Genomic DNA, 23,034 nt, shown 5'->3' on the forward strand with positions numbered 1-23,034 from the left:
GTGCACAAGCTATCCTTATGGTACTGATAAAACAGATGATAACAGCGAGCTCCTTGTATCTGAGTCACCAAAAGTCGATTAAAAAAAATACGAGAAATTATACTTCTTAACTTTTTAAAATATTTATAAATTTATGGAATTTTCGACATGCATCAACCAGACTGTGAAATTGAAACCTGATGGAAATATAGAGTATCTGATTTAAAAAACAATGAAACCTAATAACAAGGTTATTAAAATTCTAAGAAATACACTTTTTACCAGAAAATAATGAGATTGATTGATTCGTCAGTGCAATATACCTATAGAGAAATATTACACTGAATATTGTAAATTATAAATATGGTATTGATACACCAATATCATCCATGCTACTAGCTTCTGAATAAAAGATGGAGCAAAACTTGTAAAATATTTACACCCCATTCTATATATAATAAAATCTCATTTGGCTTACAAAATAATTTAAAAGATTCGTCCATGTACGTATGTTTGGATATAATGAATTTCTTGTTATATTTTGGATGTTCTTAGCAATTTTACTGATTTGAAAAGACGGATAGGTAAGATAATAGAGTCAAATGTATGTGTTAAAAATACGATTGAAATATCATAAATTTTAAAATCACGAATTAAAGCGGATGGTCAGTTTAAGACCTGGTAATGAGCAAAAAAGTACAGTTTCTTCCAAATTTCTAAGTTCAATTATTACGTCACTCTTAATATATATTTTTTTAGAAAACACAAAACTTTTTATGTCAATATCTTTTTTTTCATGGTGAACGACAATGAGACAACAGTTCAAAAAAGATGAACATCTGAATTCATGCAAAGAAGAAATAAGTTATTATATTGTTTCATTTTCACTTGTTTCACGCATATGCACTAGGGAACCCTTTTTTCCTGTCCTTTTCTTAAAGTTTTTTTTTGGTTTAAATGCACTTAATTTTGTTGCTTATTCAAAGTTGTTTTTGTTCTTATCTGTTAAAGATTGAGATGTTGATTTTGTCAAATGTTACAATGAATTTGTTGCACGTGTGTGTTTTGAATTTGCTTACATGTCGAGTTCGGCATGATTTTTTGAAAACTAAGATATATACACTTTTTTACTAGGATGTGGTCTTCTTTGACAAATCCAGACACATCTCAAGAGCTCTTAAAAAATAAAGTACGAATTTCAATACATTTGTAATACAGAATACATTTAAAGCTGGAGCAATTTATTTTGTTGTTGTGGTCATTTATTCGGAGAAAAATAAATATATCTATTGTCTTCTCTAAGGTTGGGTTGTTGTCGCTTTGACACATTCCCTATTTCCATTCTCAATTTTATATGGTACAAATCATCCGAAAATTCCTTCAAAAACAACAAGTACTTCACCGACCACGCTTCCCTCGTTTCATCTTTACTTCATGCTAAAAATGATCATCTTTGCTCTAGGTTTTGCGTATGCAAAATAGCTTTTCATATTTCACTAGTGCCTTTTTGTTGTCAGTTTTAAGGGGGGGGCGAAAAGAAGCCCAATGAACGTCACATTGTTTTATACGGAATCAACGTGTCACGTCGGCACCGAACCCAAAGAACAAACATCCATACCGGCTACTAGTATGGCAGATATACAACAACATCTATATTGCAAAAACATGTAGCTATATTGTACAGCCGATTTTTGTAAGCGGCCTGCATGGCAGAAATCTCTTACTGAGTTATGAAATTAAGTTCACGTCGAAAATATTTCGAAAACTTCTATAAATACAAGCGGAAATTTAAATTTATGCCATCAGACACAACAACATTAAAAAGAGTAACGAGATTTTGGATTTGATTTCGTAGAACGATCTTTTATTTTAAAATTTTTAAAATTATCAGATTTCAAAATTTATTATTCGTGAGTCATTTAGAATTTAAGGTATGGGTGTTAAATATTGACAAATGCGATGCATATCAAATATCGAAAAACAGATATTTTAAAAATAAAAAATAACCTTCTGCGTTACAAAATTTCTATTTTTTTTAATGTTCGTGTGGTTTGTCAAATTTACAAATATGTGTTCAATGCCTATGCTATTGGTAATTCTCTTTAAATAACATTTTATCAAATTATTTTAACATTTTGGTCTGTCTTTATCAGATTGACAGAAAAGCGCTTTAAACATATGGTTGTATGCTTTTTCATTCGCCTTCTTACGATTTATACAACCAAATGAAAATAAAATATTGAAATTATTTTTTTGTCATGTATTTCAACGATTTGAAAGAAAGATCATTGCTCATATGTTTTCTGTTTTAATTGAAATGGCAAATCATTTAATTAAATGGAGTAACTTTAATATGATATTGAATATGTCCTAAATTAGGCTTGAAATCTTAATGTTTATTAGAAGACCGACTTGCTTACATTTTATTGGTCTTGAAAGATCTAGATGGTGTTAGCAAGATTAATGTATAATAAACTTATTATAATTTGTTCATGAATAAAAATGTCTTTAAATGTCTGTAAACTTTATGTTGTTTTTTGTCATGGAGAATAAAGGCCTTAATGATTTCTCGTTTTTTATATAGATTAGACCGTTGGTTTTCCCGTTTGAATGGTTTTACACTAGTAATTTTGGGGCCCTTTATAGCTTGTTGTTCGGTGTGACCCATGGCTCCGTGTTGAAGGCCGTACATGGACCTATAATGGTTACTTTTATAAATTGTTATTTGGATGGAGAGTTGTCTCATTGGCATTCACACCACATCTTCCTATATCTACTTATGTTTTTAAGAAATCACACATAAGGAAAACAAAAAAATTGGTTCTACTATTTCATTTATTATCCAATGTAACGTTCCATAACAAAACATGCCTCGATGTTGTTTCCAACTTGCTTAACTTAAAATATATGAGTTCCAAACTATAAAAAAAATCGTAGCTGTTTCATTAGTTCAGTTCAGGAAAAAAAAGGAATCATAAAAAATAATAAATTAAATTGTTTTGAAAATTATTACCGGGTATCAGAATGATTAAGCAAATGCCATGCACGTAAGCAAAATTGCACATCTGATATTTTGATAGAAATCCCCATAAATATGATATTAAGATTCTATCGTGCCTTTCTGCACGTGTTAGCAATTAATACATTTATGGAATTGTATGCCCAATCTACAATTGTTTGTTATGAAATAGTATTCATGAGTTTTCCTTGTTCTTATTTCATTTATCTTTGAATCATAGTATCAGAAAGTCATAAAAAGTATTTTCCAAAGAGCGCTTTGTTAGATTTACATCAAATTCATATAAATGAAAGTCTAACGTATAGTTTCATTCAGCTCCGTGAAACAAACTGAGAAATTAACTTATGGCTAAGCAGAATAGAAGTTTTTAATATTGCAACAATGAGATAGTAAAATAGAAAAGCTACATTTAGAAATTTGACTAGAACAAATAACTGAATTTCAAAATTTGAGAGAAATCCGTTTGCGCCAAATAAAAAAGGCATCGTTTTGCGTTAGAATTCATTCACGTCGTAACTATATTTGCGCCGCTAGTATGCCAAAGACGTATCATCTGCGTCAAAAATTAAAAATTCTGTTGTATCTTTTCTTATGTAAAATTTAAATCTAAACATTTAAAGAACCGACAGTTTGGAGGTTGACATTTGTTGCTCTTTCCAAACGCTTATTAAGTTGCTGTTTAAGAAATACGTTTACCAGCCGCCTTCATTCAAATTCAAGAGACTCAATGAATAAATATTCGTAAACAGATTAAATTACAAAAAGTTTGCAAAACCATGATAACATAATATAGTATCACAATAACTATAGTTATGTAATTATATATTTCCAAAGAACATTTCAAGAACATTGCTCTCATTAAAAGATGGTTCATGCACGTGGGTTGGTCTCTTGTAGATATGATAGACTTATATTGATTATAAATAGGCATTTCCATATTGGCCATGGTATCAGCCCTAGACTCTCATATCAAACCAGAAAACAGAGAAAGAATCAACCAAAAAACATGTTAAAAAACGAATGAAACTATTATTAGACGTCAAAATTTCAGTAAAAACTTTGGAGGTCCCATTTTTTTTTATGTAATGTCGTGTTGTAGGAACATCGTGAGCAACATAAGTATTTTAGCATAAGATACGTGTTTGCCAATTATGAGACGACAAGGGCAAGTATGCTAACAATTGCAGCTCACCATTGTGCATTTAATAAGCAAATTCAAAACGACATAAAAGGCTATTAAAGTCTGTGGATAAGCAAAATAAATGTAAACAACCTCAGTATTGTCTGGCTAGAGATTATAGTAGTAGAACTTCTAGACCACTTGACCACCGAGACCCCATTTGATATGATTCTCCATCAGAGAACAAATAGAATATCAGGTAGTTTTTCTAAGTTGAATTTACCATATTTAAAACCTTTAAAAACTTTTGTGTGTTCAAGACATATCTAAGTTTTTGTCACGATAATAAGAAATCTAATAAATGGAGTTATTTTTTGGCATTGAAATACATTAAAGTTCAAATTCAATATTTCAGCATGAGACAGAATAAATATTATGTAATCGGCGCAAAAAGAAAATTCCGCCACTCAACAGAACGACGTTCCACAGACATTCAAATCAGACTTAATTTCAATAATAATGCACGGTTGTTGAGCTTATGTTACAGGTGGCGCATATGAAGAAATTCGAACCAAATAATTAATCAGGAATCATTACAAAGGAAACGTTCATGCTTCAATTTATACGTCTTTATAAAAAATATCATTATGATAAGAAAAATAAACGTTTATGATTTTATTGACATTTCAATATTTCCGGACTGATCGGATCAGTGATCCAAGGCGTTTATTATCGCTAAAATCGTGACCACAACCGTACCATATTGTCGACAGGAGAAATCTTATTTTTATGTTTCACATCTGGTACAGCAGCAAATGGTTAAAAAGACTGAATTTCTTCATACAAATCAAATGCTAGTCAATGGAATTAATCTATATTTCCTAAAATGACCCACAAAAAGTAGGAAGAGGGACGAAAGATACCAAAGGGACAGTCAAACTCATAAATCTAAAACAAACTGACAACGCCATGGCTAAAAATGAAAAAAAGACAAACAGAAAAACAATAGTACACATGACACAACATAGAAAACTAAAGAATAAACAACACGAACCCCAACAAAAACTAGGGGTGATCTCAGGTGCTCCGGAAGGGTAAGCAGATCCTGCTTTTTTTAGGAACTCTTTTGTTGATTTGTATCAGGTTTAAAAAGAAAATAATTCAGGAAAACTATATGCGATTTGTCGTTGTGTCGTTTCTGATTTGCTTTTGGTTAATGTTGATTATATGAATCGGGGAACTGTAGACTTTTATTATCTTCAGCTTATCTTTGGACATACCGTATCCAAAACAATGCACTGATAGCCATGTCGCTAGGGGTACAATTGTAGTCCCTAATGTGGACAGTTGCTTGATAATTTAAAATGTCAGTGGTTGTCGTTGGTTCACGTCTGTCATATTATTTTTCGTAAACTGTTTTGTTATAGATTAGCCCGTTAGTTTTCCCCAATTTCATATTTTTCTTGTCCGGGGCCTTTTATATATTTTATAACCGACTGTACAGTATGTTTTTTCTCGTTGTTATAGGCCGTACGGTTGCCTATAATTGCTTACATCAACTTTATTTGAACTGTTATGGATAGATGTCTCATTTGCAATCATACCATATCTTCTTTTTTTAATAGTGCATATAAACTTGCAATTTTTTCTCACACTAATAGATTGCGTTCTGGATTTGAAAATAAAATGTCATATCTTGCATGTACATAGTTTAAAATTAGATATATCACGATGTCTTTCAAATTCGCCTTGAAACAATTTTATTAATCCAATATAAGGTACTTCAATTGTCTTAAAATTATCAACAATACACAGTTTTATGTCTTTTTATATAAAAAAAAAAAAGGAAACTCATTATCAAACAAAACCCATTTTCTGTTGGTCAAACCATTGTTGCTTTAATTACATTGGAAACCAAGGATTTGTATAGTACTTGGTAGGGCTATGCTACATATGTCCCTTGCATTGGTATTTAATAATACCTACTGCAACCCAGTAAGACGTTTGCGTGACCTTTACTGATAAATGGAGGATTTAATCACGACCAAACAAGGGAAATTAACTTGAAACACGGACTTTGTTGATTAACCAACCTACCTTAGCGTCAGAAAACTGAATGAAATCTTATTACAAGAAAGATTTCGGAAATTAATTAGAGCAATGGCTGTTTGAATTATCTAAACTTACATCAGAGAAGGGTTAATTAAAGAAAGTAATTATTTGAAGCACGAGGAGGCCTGACATTAACTTGTCAGGTCATACTGTAAGGTGTTAAGTGTACCCATATCATCGTTTAGAATCTGCCTATAGGAGTCATCGTTCCCGTAAAAAATAAGTTTTCATTTTATACACACGATTTTGGAGTTTACATATTTGATTTTGTTAAATGTTTCAAAAAAATAAGGAATTGTAAGGAACCGCCAATGGGACAGCAAGGCACATTCAAAAACGAATTGACGTTTAACTTTGTTGGAGTCTGTTATCCAGTTGCAGTCGTTGATTGCTGTCTGTCATATTTTGTTTTAATAATGACCAAGCCTGCGAATTTCTCTTTTAACTGATTATTTTCATTTTTCATCCCTTTTATATAGCTTAATGTAGGGTTTGGCCTTTGCTCATTCTCAGTGAAGGCTTCACGATGACTTGTAGCTTCTGAGATCCCTTTACTTTTAGTCTTTGGAAGTCTTTTCATTTGCAATTCTAAGACAACACCTTATTTTGAAATCTTTAGGTAAAAATACGGTTATTAAAAATAACTTGTGTTGCCATATTCAGCTCTGAATTTCCCAAGTTTATTCAAGCTGATTGTGACTTAATCAACAGAGGCTACCGAAGACATGCCACAATGCACAATTCTTTAAAGAGGAAAAAACTGTAATAACTGTGTAAAGTACTTTTTAGATGAGTACCCGGCCACGTCCACTTGTCTTGTATTTTTGTCCATCTGATGAGTTAAGCCTTTTCAATTGATTTTTATAGTTTGTTCTTATGTTGTACTGTTATACAACTGTCCAGGGTTAGGGGAGGGTTGAGGATCCCGCTAACATGTTTAAACCCGCCACATTATGTTTGTATGAGCCTGTCCCAAGTCAGGAGCCTGTAATTCAGTGGTTGTCGTTTGTTTATATGTTACATATTTGTTTTTCGTTCATTTTTTTTTATATAAATAAGCCGTTAATTTACTCATTTTAATTGTTTTACATTGTCATTTCGGGGCCTTTTATAGCTAACTATGCGATATGGGCTTTGCTCATTGTTGAAGGCCATACGGTGACCTTTAGTTGTTAATTCCTGTGTCCGTGATTTTGATCTCTTGTGGAGAGTTATCTTATTGGCAATCATACCACATCTTCTTTTTTTATATTCAACCCTTCTGTTTTTCTTCACATTATCGAAATAGTGACTTATTCAAATAAATAATGATATATACAGTTCCTAATATATAGAAATAATAAAAAACCTTAAGTCGACGCGTTTTTGGTCTAATTTGGTGTCTCTATGTCTTAGGCAGAAAACACACGTTCACCGGCGATTTTTGTACCTGATATACCAGTCAGTCATATGAATGCTACTGAATTATTAAGTAGGATTATATATCACATTGTATCTATTTTTTTCGTACTTGGTTTTCCTATTCGATAACTGTTCTAGTGCCTGAAACATTTTGTATTAAATATTGATCCTGGAAAAACAAAATAAACGGTTTATGTATATGTTTTTAGTTAAACAATATAATTTTGCATTTGGAAGCCTAAAATTTAAATAATGTTATCAAAGTACCGTTTTGTGGATTTTTATATTAAAAAAACTCGCTGTGAGTTTACCATGTTCACCTGACGTTTCTTCAATAACACTATTATATAGACTGATGGAATCTATTAAAAGAATGCTTTGGTTTACCATAATGTCAGTTTAACTTGTATTCTTTTCACTTATTACAGTGTCTATGCATCAATGTCGGTTCTTGAAGAAGGCAAGAGTTCGTTAATGCATAGTCTCAGTGCTCCCTTTTATATAAATCTTATTTGTAAGCAGGAATAATGAAAATATTAGTTATAAAAAATAAAGAACGAAGAGAATTTATTAGTGTGTATAACGCTTTGCTAAACAAAAAAACTATAGCAGCTTTCATTGAAAATAACCAGACTCAAGCTGGCAGCCACTGAAAATCTGTAAGAAAAAAGTGGATCCATTTTGATTTGTGTGTACACATAAGTGATCAAAGCAAGTACTAGTAATATAAATTACATTTTTTAGTATAGAGAATAAAAGAATGGTAAAATGTAAAAATTGTAAACACTTGATATTGTATGGACCAATTATTGTTATTATCAAAAATAGTTTTAAGAGGGTGGTAAAGGGTTATTTTCCTGCAACGTGTTTTGCCATTGATATTTCACGTGCAGTCGTGAAAAAAGTTCGTTATTCACTGTGATTCGTGAAATCGGTAAAAAGATCAACGTGCTAGAAACTTAATTGTTCGTTCATCGTGAAATGGCAATTTTATTTCGCGTTCTTCCGAGCACTTACCCCCTTTACGCCCCTCTTTTAAAAGTTACTGTAATGATAATATATAAAATTTCAGAATTTATGATAATTTTCCTAAAATGGTGAAATTCATGATGTTATTGGTTCTCTTTCACTATGGTCTTACTGAGTTTATATCTAACAGTAATTATAATAATAAAAAATGTATGAAACTATTATATTGATAAATCTTCTAAAAGTTAAATTCAACAATGTTTTAAAAGTCGTTATCTTCAAAGAGTTAATCGATATTACTGAATTAGAAATTGAATAAGGAAAGATTAGAATAACATAAAACAGTATTCCATGCTCAAGTTGTTTTCTTTTATTTCCTGTCATTGAAGAAAATGATAAAAAATAGTGGTCTCGGATCAATGCTTTTTTTCCCTTTCGTGTGTCTGTTGTTCAGATCAAGGTGTATTTCTTGACAGATAGTCTGATTAGAGACAATTTAATCTTGCCAATATGATTTAGAGGTAAATTCAATTATGTGTTAATAGTCATATGAGAATTAACGGTAACATAGTGTACATATGTTCGCGTATTCTTCATAGATCACTCAAGTGTAACGGTAGAAATGGGGGAAATGTATTAAAAAATTTCACATAACAGATTTTTATCTGGATATATATCAAAGAGATATAATTGAATTTTATGTCTCCGAATATCTTATTTATCCTTATATGAAACTTTCACATTGGTGTCGGTCATGGCAAACATTCTACAATATATATCAGTATATCAGGGTTTTGGATTTTGCTCTTTGATGAAGGCTGTATTGGTTGATTGATGTTGGTTGCTTGAAGTCCAGTGGCAAATATTTCATGCATGTTCTGGACGATGATGTATTGGACGATTACAAGTGTTAGATGGCATATAGTTGTTTAAAAATCTTTGGCATTTTGTCTTTGTAACTAACAATTTTAATCATTTAACAAATAACATAGCAATTTTAATCACTTAACAATAAAATACACATGAAATAATATTTAGGATTCAGATATTCACAAAGTTGATTTTACAAATCTCTCTCCTAACTTGTAAACAAATAAAACACTTATTAGTCAAAACGTAATTTTCGAATACACTGCAATTATTTTAATATAAATTGTGAAAAATATAATAGAAAGCAAAGAATAAACATAAACTTATTTTTACAATATATACATTCAGAAATGCTTAGGGTTCCCTCTGAATGATGCAATTAGAGCATTAAAATCAAAGATTCAAAAGTTTGCTTTTGATATTTCTGTACAAAACTAAATAGAGGCGCGTCTGAGAGTACTGATGAGTCAAAAAGCAAAATATTGGTGCCAATTTGAACAAATGGGCTAAAAGAGAAGCCAATATTTTATGTCATAATTCGGTGTATATTTGACAAGATAACAGGGAGTGATAATTTGGTCTGCTAGTGGATATTGGTCTGGATTAGAAGCTTACTGCATATGTAAATTTATGTAAATCTGTGAAAATTATAATATATTATGTCCTATCATAAATTTACCATTAAAATATAATTTTAAATCTCGATACCATAACATAACTTGGAAACGCTTTTATGATTTTGTGGATTTTTTTCATTTGCTGCCTTTCAGTGCTGTTGTTAAAGGATGATGTCGATTGTTGTTCTGCGGTTTCTGTTTGGGATGTGCTGTTGTTGTATTGTTCTTTGTGCATTTTTATGTGCTTGTTGTTGTTGTGTGTTTTTTTTTTTGCTGTGTTATGTCACGAAGAGTTGTCTTTTTGCGATATTTTTTAACATTGCCATATAAGCGGGAGGTTTGGATGGCAAAAAAACAACACCCCAGGTTCAAACTTCAACTTTTCTTCAAATGTCCTGCACCGTGTCAGGATTATGACACTTGTTATCAAATAGTCCGTTTCGATGTATGTTAGCGTTTGTTTTGTTGCGCTTAAGTATTTCTGTTGTTCCGTTTATTTCCTCTTATAGTTGATTTTATTTTCCTCGGTTTTTAGTTTATAACTCAGATTGGGTTTCTCTCAATCGATTAATGGACTTTGAACAGCGGTATACTACTGTTGTCTTTATTTAGACCATATTTTGTTGGAAGCCAAATGCTAGACCATAGTTATTAAAAAAACACAACATTTAAGAGCAATCTAATTTACAAAAAATAATCCATGACCAACCCTAGCTGTATAAGGTATAATCATAAATATGTTATAGGGCTGAAGTTAATCTGACGTCTCGTTATTGACAATGGTAAAGGACACTTATAGAAGGTACCACTATTACACACATATTTATACAAATATTTCAGTTTGAACTTTAAAAAAAAAAAAATATGCGTGATAGTGTAATATGTTTCTGTTCTGTAAAATTGTAACAAGAAATTATAAAAAAAAAAAAAACTTTAACTTTATTATTCATTACTATTTCAACTGTCATAAGATTTATCTACGAGAATCATACTCAGATAATGTCAATAGGCAGTTTTATAATGGTCTTTGGGTAGTGTTCAGTGTCAAAATGGAAATAAAATGTGTACCCTTAAGGTTGCGATCGAACCAAGATCCCGTAAAAGGAGGCAATAGGTTTCTGATGCATGCAATCGTGTTTTTTCAAACAAAATATAACCCAATTTACATTGGGGAGCTCTGTTTTATTACTACAAATAAGTCACTTTGATTACGGAATGACTGTAATATTTCTTCTGCTGATGAGAAAATAACATATAAATGTGGTGCACACTTAATAACCGACGAATCGGGTTATTTAAAAGTGTGCACCAGATTTTTGAACAAGTAGACAGAAAAAATATTGCAGTAATTCCCTATGATTTAATTTTAAATCCGATATTTTTAATGAATAAATCACGGATAAAACCGTTGATGATGTCACGGTCACATTACAAACTATATATTCATGAGGTGATATATAAAAACATTCAGCCAATCAGAAGATGTGATGCATCTATTTCATTTTGGAGTTAATCCTTCGAGTGAAGAAATGACGTTTTTTCAAGTTAACATATTGTGATCATGCGAGTACCTAGGCACTTCACTCCATTGCGTTTGCTTTTTCCGCTTTCAAACAATAAAAAATTAGAAATAATTAAGAATAAAAGGCTTACTTCTATTAAAAATTCAGAACCAGTGCAAAGTAAGCATTCACATGTAAAGAGCATCTTTGAAATTCACTGTACAAGACAATTATATGCTTTCAATGACAAGGGAATTTTTAAAAATGAAACTGCAAGTCATGAATGATGTTTCGAAAACTTATGAAATATTTAGTGTCATTTGCAGCTACTTACTTTTGAGTTTACCCAGAAGAGGAAAGCTGCCGGATGTTTGATTGTTTTCATTAAAAATGTAATGACCGTTCTTATTTTGTGTGTGGGGTTTTGTACTTTTAAAATTCTATGAATGCCAAGAGGCACATACTATAACATTTCTTTAAATTATTAAAGTTTAACGAGTAAACAATTTGATTTCAAAAAGATGATTAGTCCAGGGCCGTAACTACATTGAGGCAAATGAGGCAAATGCCTCATGTTGGAAATTTCCAAAAAAAAAACCAAAAAAAACAAAAAAACTGAAACAGGATTGTCTTCATATCAACCTGAATTGTTTTCACGGAAAGTGTCTTGCAAGTCTCTCTGATGTCTCCCGTGCATGTTTTTCGAGATACATGTTTCTATTTTACTTTTAGTTTTCAGAGTTGATGGTCTATTGTTTGTACTTCTGTGTCCTGGGTTTGTCTTTTGTTCATTTATTATACTACTTTATAACTATAGTCTGCAGAGTGTTGATTTTCATTCGTAATCTGTGGTTTTGCCATGTTGCATGTCCACCGATGTCCAGACATTGTACGAGAAACTATTTTAAGAATATACGATGTTACTGGACATAAAAAAAAATTGTCGTTTCTGCATGGAAAATTGAACTTGATATCAAAGAATACAAAACTGGCTCTTTTTTGTAGATGAAACTAGATAGCTGACATGGTTTAAATTAAAGTAAGACCACCAATATCCCGGTATCAAATCATCTTTAAAAAAAAGTCAATGTATTGCCATATGACCTTTTACATTGAAGGATTAAACTTGCATGAGGTCGTGTTTAGACTCTTAAACAGAAAAAAAAGAATATGGAGTAAACGTGCACAGGACCTTATCTCACACGAAGTCAATGCATAGAAAAAATACAAATGATCAATGGCCAAAGTTTTTTTCCCCTATTCTTCATCTTGATAGTTGATGGAGGGTCTTCAACAATAAAAGAATCATTAATACCATAAAACAAGGTCAAGATGGTCCGTAGTGTCGACTTAAGCAGTACTAGTACTTAAAATATAATACTGCACTGTCACTATTTCAATCTAGCCATAAAAAAATCGGCCCCGAGACCCCAAGCAAATTTTTTTTACCTCGCTACACTCGGCGAACATATTTTGCCTCAATATTATAAGAGGCTAGTTACGGCCCTGTAGTCGGCATAGTTACATCTAAACCAAAAAGACTCATTTTAATTCAGAATGTGTATTAACTAATTTATAACTGGTCTAGATATGTCTTAGGACATTATTTAGGATGGTCTTAGGACGTGTCTGAGACATGTCTTAGGATGTAAAACAAAGCTATCTTAGGATAGTCCTAACTACGATGGTCCTAAGACCATCCTAACACATTTATTTAATTGAAAAAAAATATGTAGGGAATTCAATGACATATATTTTTGTTCTATTTCACTATATGTGTAAAGGCAGAAAGGAGGACTCTTTTATGGAAAACAATTTATGCAAAATAAAAGTTTTAACGTAATACTTGTAGAACGTTATTATACACGACAAAAAAATACAAATGAATTGCATACGACAACAAAACTAAATAGTCACACAACTTTGTTAAATGAGATATTCGATTCGTGTGGGAATTTAATGTTAGTATGTAAATTGTTTTGTCTTTGGGTCCACTCGATTTCATTGCATGTATTGAATAAGGATTAAGTAAAAGGAAGTCATTTTCCCCCACATTTAAATTGACATAGCACCGTTTGGTTAGGTGCAAAAAATGTTGCTCATGATGATAGTATTTTTTAAGGTTTATGTACCCTTCTGTAGCCATTTTTGTACGAATTTTTCAAACCTCAATTGTATCAAAACTAAAGATATAATAAATAATAGAGATAGGCCATTTAGTACATGTTCCAAGGGGAAACTTGATGTAAAGCATTATTTTTTACTGTTTCATTGCATTTGATAGAAAAAGAGGACTTTGTGGCAAATAAATCAAGATTTTTATAGAAAATCCACAGCCTTTAATACAGAGATTTTTGTTATAAAATTTGAAACATAAATTACTCACTTGATTTTCTATGATGTGCTAGTGTTTATTTTTTACAAAAAGTTCTAAGTAACCTTTAAATTCCAAAACACCTCGTGCTGAGTCACTAAAGTCGAGCGCACCCTAAAAGGTGTACTTGATTTTGGCCATATTTATACTTGTCTTAACCAATAACTACATTTATAAACTTGTTTTAAGGAAATCAATGCTAGCACTGCATGCAATAATCCTATATCTATCAGTCATCAAATTGCCAAATATGAGAGTACAAGGATAAAGGCTGTGGATTTTCTATAAAAATCTTGATTTATTTGCCACAAAGTCCTCTTTTTCTATTAAATGCAATGGAACAGTAAAAAATAAGCTTTGCATCAAGTTTCCCCTTGGAATATGTACAAAATGGCCTATCTTTATTATTTATTATATCTGTAGTTTTGATACAATTGAAGTTTGGAAAGTTCGTACAAAAATGGCTACAGAAGGGTACATAAACCTTAAGCAAAAAGGACAGTCCCATATATTCCAGATAAATGTATGAGCGTAACGATATGACATCGTCAAACATACTTTTTAGAGATTTTCTCTTGATGTCCATTTCATATAGAGTTGTGTACAGAAACGCAATTTTAGTTAATAGTAAAGCATTTCACCAAATGACTTGTCCGCAATATCTCAATGTAATTTCTAGCACACCCACACAAATGTCTTGTAATATGCTTATTATTCCCAAAACTCAAACTAAATACTATGAACGCTTTTATTTTTATATCTGGAAGCATTTTAAATAACAAATTTGTCTACAAATTGAAAATAATGTAACACAATTGAATCTTTAAGAAATATTGAAAAATTTTGTTTAATTAGTTTATTTTCTATAACATTATACTAGTTTATTATTGTATTAGTATTTTTATTAATGAATTTATGCCACATTTGTTGTTTTTATTTCGTTTTAGGACATCGTAACCTTTAGGACTATCCTAAGACACCTATTTATATATCCTAACTTTAGGACCAAATTTAGGACATATCTTATTTTAGGACACCTTCGTTAACCTGACTTAGGACTAAGACGTGTCCTAAGACCATCCTAAGACATGTCCTAGTCCTAGGACAGCTTCGTTGACACGGCCCCTGATACTGTTATTGATATGCTTGATAAAAAAAAGCTTTCACCTTTAAGTAAGGCTATTTCTTGTCTGCAAAATGTAGGGTTGTACTAATCATGCCAATAGAAATATATGGTATAGTGGTTTGAGTTTTACATACCTGGGGCCGGTTTCACGAAGCTATCCTAAGACATGTCATAAGACATATCTTAGGACATGTCTTATGATCCTCTTATGACTATCCTAGGACATATCTCAGACCTCGTCTCGAAGCTGTCTTATGATCATCTTAGCTAAGACATCCTAAACCTGTCGCAAGTTCTTTAAATTTTCAAATATAAATATGATCTACGGAAAAAAATCATGTAAATGTAGTATGTCTTACCATAAATTATTCTAAACGTATGATTAATATAATGACATAATTTGCAAAATAAATATAAAAAAATAAAAGTAATTTATATATAAATTATCTTTAAACAATACATCAATATAAATATGAAATTTTCAATGCAAAATTAAGAAAAAAGAATATAAAATTATGACATTGTTTTGGTACAAGTGAGTTGAATTCAATTTCGACTTTATTGGTTATAAAAGGTTAAGAGATAAAATCGTGCAATTTTTATATCAATACATCGAACTTTCATTGTTGACAAATCCTGATAATCCGTCAATGTATATATGTTTTAAGCAGGAACAGGAGAATAGATAATTATATAATAATAAGATATTTTTTTTCAAAATTAATATAAAAAATGAGCGTAATTTATATAAATAAACGTAAAACTATCCTAAGACCATCATAAGACACCTCTCGCGTTGTCCTAACTTTATGACCAACTTTAAGAGATGTCCTAATTTAGGACCGCTTTGTGAAACCCACTTAGGACTAAGATATGTCGTAAGACCATCCTAAGATATGTCTTAGTCCTAAGACAGCTTCGTGAAACTGGGCCCTGAGCCGTTACTCTTTTGCAGTAGTAGATATTGTATATAGAAAATGATTGTAAGCATACTTTATTCCTTTGGACAAACTTATAGTTGTGTTTCCTCTATTCGGAAGAATTGGCAAAAAGTTATATGAACAGAACTTTCAATTAAAAAAGAACATGTTTACTTTTAAATCTTGAATTAGAAAAATTATACAGGAAATGCATGTTTTGCATTGAAATCAAATGAACCCACGAAATGTTTATCTTTTGATTTAGAGCTCAAGTAAGAGATTTTATTATAGGCCGACGAAACAGAGACCCAAAAACAAATTAGTTGTTTTAAAAAAACCTGTTGATATCTCACATAAAGAGAATTCAAGATTTGAAATTTTAGAATATTTATTACATAAGATATTCAACAAAATATTTAAATTTTGGGAATCATTTTAACATTGTGTTGTTTCGATAAATTTTTAATAAGGCCTTTTGACTACATTCATTTTGTTGTCGCGTTTTTAAATGAACACGTCATACAAGATAGCTTCTGTGTATTTTATGTTCCGTGTCCCTCCAATCAAGTTATGATATTTTTCTGTTTTAAATAATTAATGCACGTATTTGTACGATTTTTTTTTTGAATTATGAAATTAAATGTAAAAGTAAAAATGAAAAGAAAATATTTCTTAAATGTAAGAAATCATACATATAGGCATGCTTAATTATCAGTAACTTATATATTGATCAAGGAATGCTTGCCGGACTAAATTATTTCTTTTACGATATTTCTATTATTTTTAATCTTTGTGACTTTTGAATAGTAATTATCGATTAAGCATAATTCAGAATTTCCATCATCAGAATAGTTTCCGTTAAACACATGGTCCGGCAGGTAATAACCAGGTAACACGCCTTCCTCAGCATCACAGACGGTAACCGACCAATCAGAAACTTCCAAAGGAAATTGATTAACAAAACTAGGTAACAACATTAATGCTACCTTAAAAAGTTGGTCAGCAAAACTCAGTTATTATTTACGAGAAATTTACCATTTGAGGGGACAAGACACGTTTTAAAACCCTACTTTTTTTATACTGACTCCCTCATCCAGGAGCCTGACCCAGTGGCCATGTCGTCTTACGGGCTGTACCACCCTCATCAGGTAGGCAAATGATTTTTTTCCTAATTCTTGAATCTTTAATAAGGTTTTATTCGTCTTCATCAACTGTTTAAAATATTAAACAGATTTTATATTAAGTGACATTGAAGTCGTTTCCTCTTTGCAGATTAATCATTTACATTTTCATTAATAACTGAGTGGCAATGTTCTTACAATGATTTTATCTATTTGTAGATCGGACATTTGCATGTTCTAGTAATGTCTGATCAATTTCTTTTTATTTCTTTCGGTATTCACTTTGAAGTGGTTTAATGTAATATTGAACATTGGTAAATATAACAAATTTTATATATCTTTCTTTGATTTTTAAAAGATTTCATATCAGCTTAATACATAAGTAGGCAAAAGTACATATGCATGCTTGTCTCTTATTTAACATTGCTTTTGTCCACGGATATATGGAGCACGAAAATATCAAACCCCAGTGACGTGAGTTTTAAAATTTAAAGTAGAATTTTTCTCTTTTTCTAACAATAACCTTTATAAAGTATATATATATTTCTAAATTATTCACCTTTTTGTAATTAGTATAATTTTTGTATGAAGCAGTGATTGAGATTTGTAAATTTATAAAAGTAGGTTCAAATAAAGTACTCTGAACAATCACAAAAATGTGTAATTCTTGCTTCTGTCAATAAAATCACGGTTTAAATAATCTTGATTTATTAAACAAATAATCAGAGTAACAGGTGATTTATCAATTTTTGTATCTGCAAAATTATTACAACAAATCGGTGATAATTGTACGCTTAATTTCAAACATGAAAAATCCCTTATGACAAACATTTTGTTTCCCCGGAATGATTCTTTCCGGAATGGGTCTCTACGGAGCATTGCGTTAGCTAACCTCAAATAGCCAAAGTCGCTGCACTTGCAAACTGCAAATAACCACCAGCAATTAATAAACAATTATTACAGATAACCCAGCCAACACGTGTCTGGAGAAATTTGTATGTTTAACAACTTATAGATTTAATCAAATTTTATAATTAATTTTGCATTTTTGTTTGTCAGTGATTAAGAATAAAGTATTATGTGTTGTTTACATCCTGTAGGCCAACCGATTCATTATTTTTACAGTGTATTTTATATGAAAGATTGAAATGTTGAACCCGTTTAAGGCAGTCATATATATTATCTGTATTTGTGAAAAGTGCAAAAATGAAACGTTTTTTTTCAATGCATCAAGTGGCTATCTAAACATTGATGAGATCCGCACCTAATGTTAAGATCTGTTAAGGTCTGCAATTGCGCCAAAGCCATCTGGAGTTATCAGGCAATACGTCACACGAGCACACCTTTCAACCTATTGTTTTAAAAACTGTATACCTAAACATTATTTAATGGCGAAAGGGTGTATCGTATAGGCTGATGCAGAAATATTAATAAATTATTGTTACCAACAGAAAGTTATCTAGTTTGTATGTGATTGCGAGAAATTGTTGTTTTATTAAATAGAGACAGTAGTTCCCAATATTTTTGAAATGGCAATTTATTGTGTACCAAAACAATCAAAGCAACTAAGCATATTTTATATGTTTATATCATAATATTTAAATTCAAATATATTTCTTTCAGCAAAATTACTAACTCCGTCACACATTTGAAATATAGATATATATATTATAATAAATCTGGCTTTAAATTAAAAAAAAAAGGCACGCGCGTTTCTTCTACAAAAGGCCAAAAAAGTACGAATTTGAGAAGCATTGAAGACTCAAAATTTGCCAAATAAAGCTAGGATAATCTATTCTTGCATATGCACTGATTAATGGGAAGGTGTTTAATGCCATAATGACTTTTACATGCTATTTCGATGACTAGTAAAATTCGTCATACGACAAAGTAAGAAGCTTCCACTCCATTTTCCTCTTTATAGTTATTCTGTAGTTTTAAATAAATTTAAAAAAAAAAGATGTAAGTTCATTTAATGTTGTCATAAAATGCATAATGAAATATGGTCCTAGTTTCTGTCTTCTGAGATTTGTTTTGTCTATTGGCATATTGTTTTAAATAATCTATCTTATGGTATCCGCTTGTATAAAGGAAAATTGAAAAAAAAGGGAGAAGACAGCAACCGATCAGCACTAGATAACAAAAACAATGTTCGAATTGTTGAATATATCTTTGTGTGAGAAGCTCTCATTATAAAAATCTAACTTTTATGCTGTTTTCGTTTGAGTTCTCTTTTAAAAGAATTATACCTTGCCTGCAACTTTTTTGTCATTCTTTGGAATTCCTGATATGTAATATGTAAAGAGCTCTAAAAGGTGTAAATTCTTAAACAGTGGCATTTCTATGAACAGTATTTTAATCTATAAAGTTTCTGTAAATTGTTGGACGAATCTGGTGTAGCTTCATTTTCGTGCTTGGCTATGAATAAAAATCAAAAGTTGATAATGAGGAATAATGTATAAGGAATTCACTTAACCAAGGGTACATTTAGTAAGTATTCTTGTCATACTTAAATGATTTCATCATTACCATATTAATAACTTCGGAAAATCTGTCTCGTATATGACCACGTGTAGGGCCCATTTGTCACCATCGTGTCCTCTCAATTTTTCCCTTTATTCACTATCACAAAATGCAACTGCAGACGGGTTTTACTAACCAGACGCAATGACGCAGTTTTTTTTTGTTGGTGTCGCTAGTGAATATTAAAAAGAAAATGTGGTATGATTGCCAATGAAACAACTCTCCACAAGAGACCAAATGGCATAGAAATTAACAACTATATGTCACCGTACGACCTTCAACAATGAGCAAAGCCCATACCGCATAGTCACCTATAAAAGGCCCCGAAATGACAAATATAAAACAATTTAAACGAGAAAAACTAACGGCCTACTTTATGAAACAAAATGAACGAAAACTGACAAATATGTAACCCATCAGCAAAAGCATTAAATCGTAGCACTTGTTCTTCCTTGTTTTTGTGATGTTCGAGTTGTTCAGTCTTCATTTTTCTTGAAGTATTTGTGAATATTTTTTGTCATTTTGTCTTTTTTACATTCGGATATGGTATGGTTTGTACTTCGTCGATTTTATTGCACGATGGTAAAGTAGTTCTATAGTTTCGTGATCATGATTATTATAATTCACCCACTCTGATGTTTTTTCTGTATTATTATTATTGTATAAAAATTATAAAACATAATTCTTTTGTAACAGCTCGCATGACTATGTCAAAGTACCTTTGGAAGTTACGTTTATTGTTTAAAGGATAAACTATTGATAAAAAGTAGCATAAATGCGATCACGGGCAGTTAAGAATTAATTTTGATTTTATTTAAATTATAAAAAAATCTGTTCAAATTGACCGTTTAAAATTTATAGGTCTTTTTGGAAAATCAGATATTCAAGTTTTAAAAAATACAAACTTAAGTCAGAGAGACTTGTTGCAGACGGCGTATTTTTCATTTTGTTTAAATCAAATATTTAAAAAATAACGATGGTGGAAAAAAAATATGTATAAATGATTACACCTTTTTTGATATATTTAGTTGTTACTTTTTATTGAAGTTCGAATGTTAATCTATAGGAAAAGTGTTTTTGCAAGATGTTTGCATAGATCTTACTCAAATAAGAATGAGTAAGATGTTATAAGACTTGTTTATATATAGAAAATGACGTTTTTTTGCATTAGTCAATTAAAGAACCCGTACCATGAAAATGTCAATAAAGATAGTAAATAATTCAGTTACAGCATGATTGAAATGGTATTTACAGAGAAAAAATAGAAAAAAATAATAAAGCTAATAAGAAAAATAAATAAGGAGACGAGTAAAATAAAATTTATTTAAAAAGTCGCAACCTCAAAAATATTCCCGCGAGAATTTCCTATTATTTAGATACAGCCGTATGTTTGTCATATGCTATGGCAGCCTTTTGTTAAATTTTACGATGTAACGGCACGGAACAGTTGATATCCCAAATCTACACCTCTGATGTAATTTTAGATGTTCATTTCTTTATTTCAGTAATAAGTTCAATCATTAAAACCATAAAACACAAATTTATGGATAAAAGAACGGAATTTGTCAACGGTACAAAGAAAAGGCTATCTTTGTGTCGTGTTAAATGATCCGTGGTGGCGTGTGCCTAACACGAGCCGACAAAGGCCTATAGGTGTGAATCTACCGTTTGGCATTGTTTGTATAAATATATCAAAACAAGATTTCCATTCAAAACTTATAAAAACAAGCATTTAATTCATTAATGATCTGTCTAATCCAATCATAATGTCACGTCTCATTGAGCACGCACCTGTCCACTATTCAGATCATAGCCCCTCCCACAAAATGTATAAAAACAGATCAAATTTTATTGTCAACTTATTTAATAATTCAACAGTAAACAAATCAAGATGCTTTTGCTACCTGAAGAGAATCTAACGGTAATCTAATATTTGTTAACAGAATTTTAAATATTTTAAATAATTTAAATAATATAATATATAAAATGTATTTATATAATATGTAAATTATAATATACGATTCTGTATCAAAATTAACAAATGTTAATGAATGAAATAATTATGATTTACATATGCTTATTTCGAAAGCTTCACTGACTGTATCTACAAGTTTTTAATAGTTATACAGGTTTAAAAAAGATAATTGACAGATCTTTTTATTGTTTCAGACATTGACAACGTTAGGAGGACCCCGAGATTTTTCTGGAGGTGAACATGAACAATATTTATGGAATAAGGTAAGGATCTTTTTCTTTTGCTTTAAAAAACCACATATACATACATGGTGTTTCATAGTTTTGTGTAAGTTATGAAAAAATATTTTGGATTACAGTGCTGTAAATTCGTCTTTAACATTTGTGAAATATTTGCTACTGGACGTGAACGACCTTCGATCAATCAATCCAACCTGATACACAAGTTTTTAATCATTATAAATACGAGTGACAGTTCCTTGATACAAGTATGCAAAGTTATCATCTGTACGATATAAAGCATTCATGACGTCTTTTTTATGGTATGATAAAATCATGCACTTTTGTAAATACATGGAAATGTTCTTTGTTTTAGATTAGAGTTAGTTCCCTTTGTTCGGAATATTTAAAGAACACTATTGAAATAATGTAGAATTTTTTTTCTTCATTATTATTAAGTTTCCTATTTTTTCTGCATAAAATAATGTATATATCTACATGAAATTTATATTATTATCAACTATCATTCTATTGCTATCATAATCTTAAAACAAATGTACATTTATACCTTTGTAATTGGTTTGTGAGAATAAAGATAAAGATATATATATATATATATATATATATAAATAAATTGAAAATCATTGAAGGCGGAAAGAAAGTCTTTCAAATGTTGCGATATTTCGGATTACTTTCTTTATATACAAAAATATGCGTTTACATTAGGTTGAGAGCTAGACAGGACTCTCTCATTTGAAGGGAGGAGTTGAATTCGTTATAACCAATTCTTGACTAAATAATCTTATATGACTTATACAAGTCTAGTAATGAACTTCTGCTTATATTTATGTTATCTAAATTAATTGCCAAGGTAAATTGCATTTTTAGTTTGTAAAGATAGTTTCATTCGAAGAACTAGGATCCTAATTTTGTTGAGGTTCAAAATAGCTCAATTCACAATTTTGTAACTATTTAGAATAGATCTGGGACGTCTATATCTTAATTCCCATAGTATATGTACATACAAAGCACCGTATAATTCCACAATTCCATAAATTGCTCGTATATAACAAAACAAAAAAGAAAACTACCGTATGATTTCATTGCATTTTCAGCAGTGAACACCTTGATGCTACACTTTGAACAACAAGGTGTACCCTAATATTATTCATATACATGTGAACAAAT

General features: G+C 30.7%; 1 protein-coding gene across 4 annotated transcripts in view; it reads left to right on the top strand.

The window, feature by feature from the left end:
* Nucleotides 1–462: 462 nt before the first annotated feature.
* LOC139485563 (inhibitory POU protein-like) overlaps nt 463–23,034 on the top strand; it is a 30,737-nt gene continuing 8,165 nt past the window's right edge. The window contains exons 1-2 of one of the 4 annotated variants that reach the window (XM_071270146.1): nt 463–563; nt 21,823–21,891. Coding sequence is in view for 2 of the 4 variants with exons in the window: in XM_071270142.1 (XP_071126243.1) it covers nt 17,125–17,157; nt 21,823–21,891 (102 nt within the window). In the remaining 2 variants the exon portion in view is untranslated. Of the gene's footprint in view, nt 564–6,150; nt 6,331–16,956; nt 17,158–21,526; nt 21,575–21,822; nt 21,892–23,034 lie in introns of those variants that run through there. The other 3 variants (XM_071270144.1, XM_071270142.1, XM_071270143.1) reach the window with 3 other exon arrangements.

This window comes from Mytilus edulis, chromosome 8 (genome assembly GCF_963676685.1).
Source record: "Mytilus edulis chromosome 8, xbMytEdul2.2, whole genome shotgun sequence".
Taxonomy (NCBI): Eukaryota; Metazoa; Mollusca; class Bivalvia; order Mytilida; family Mytilidae; genus Mytilus; species Mytilus edulis.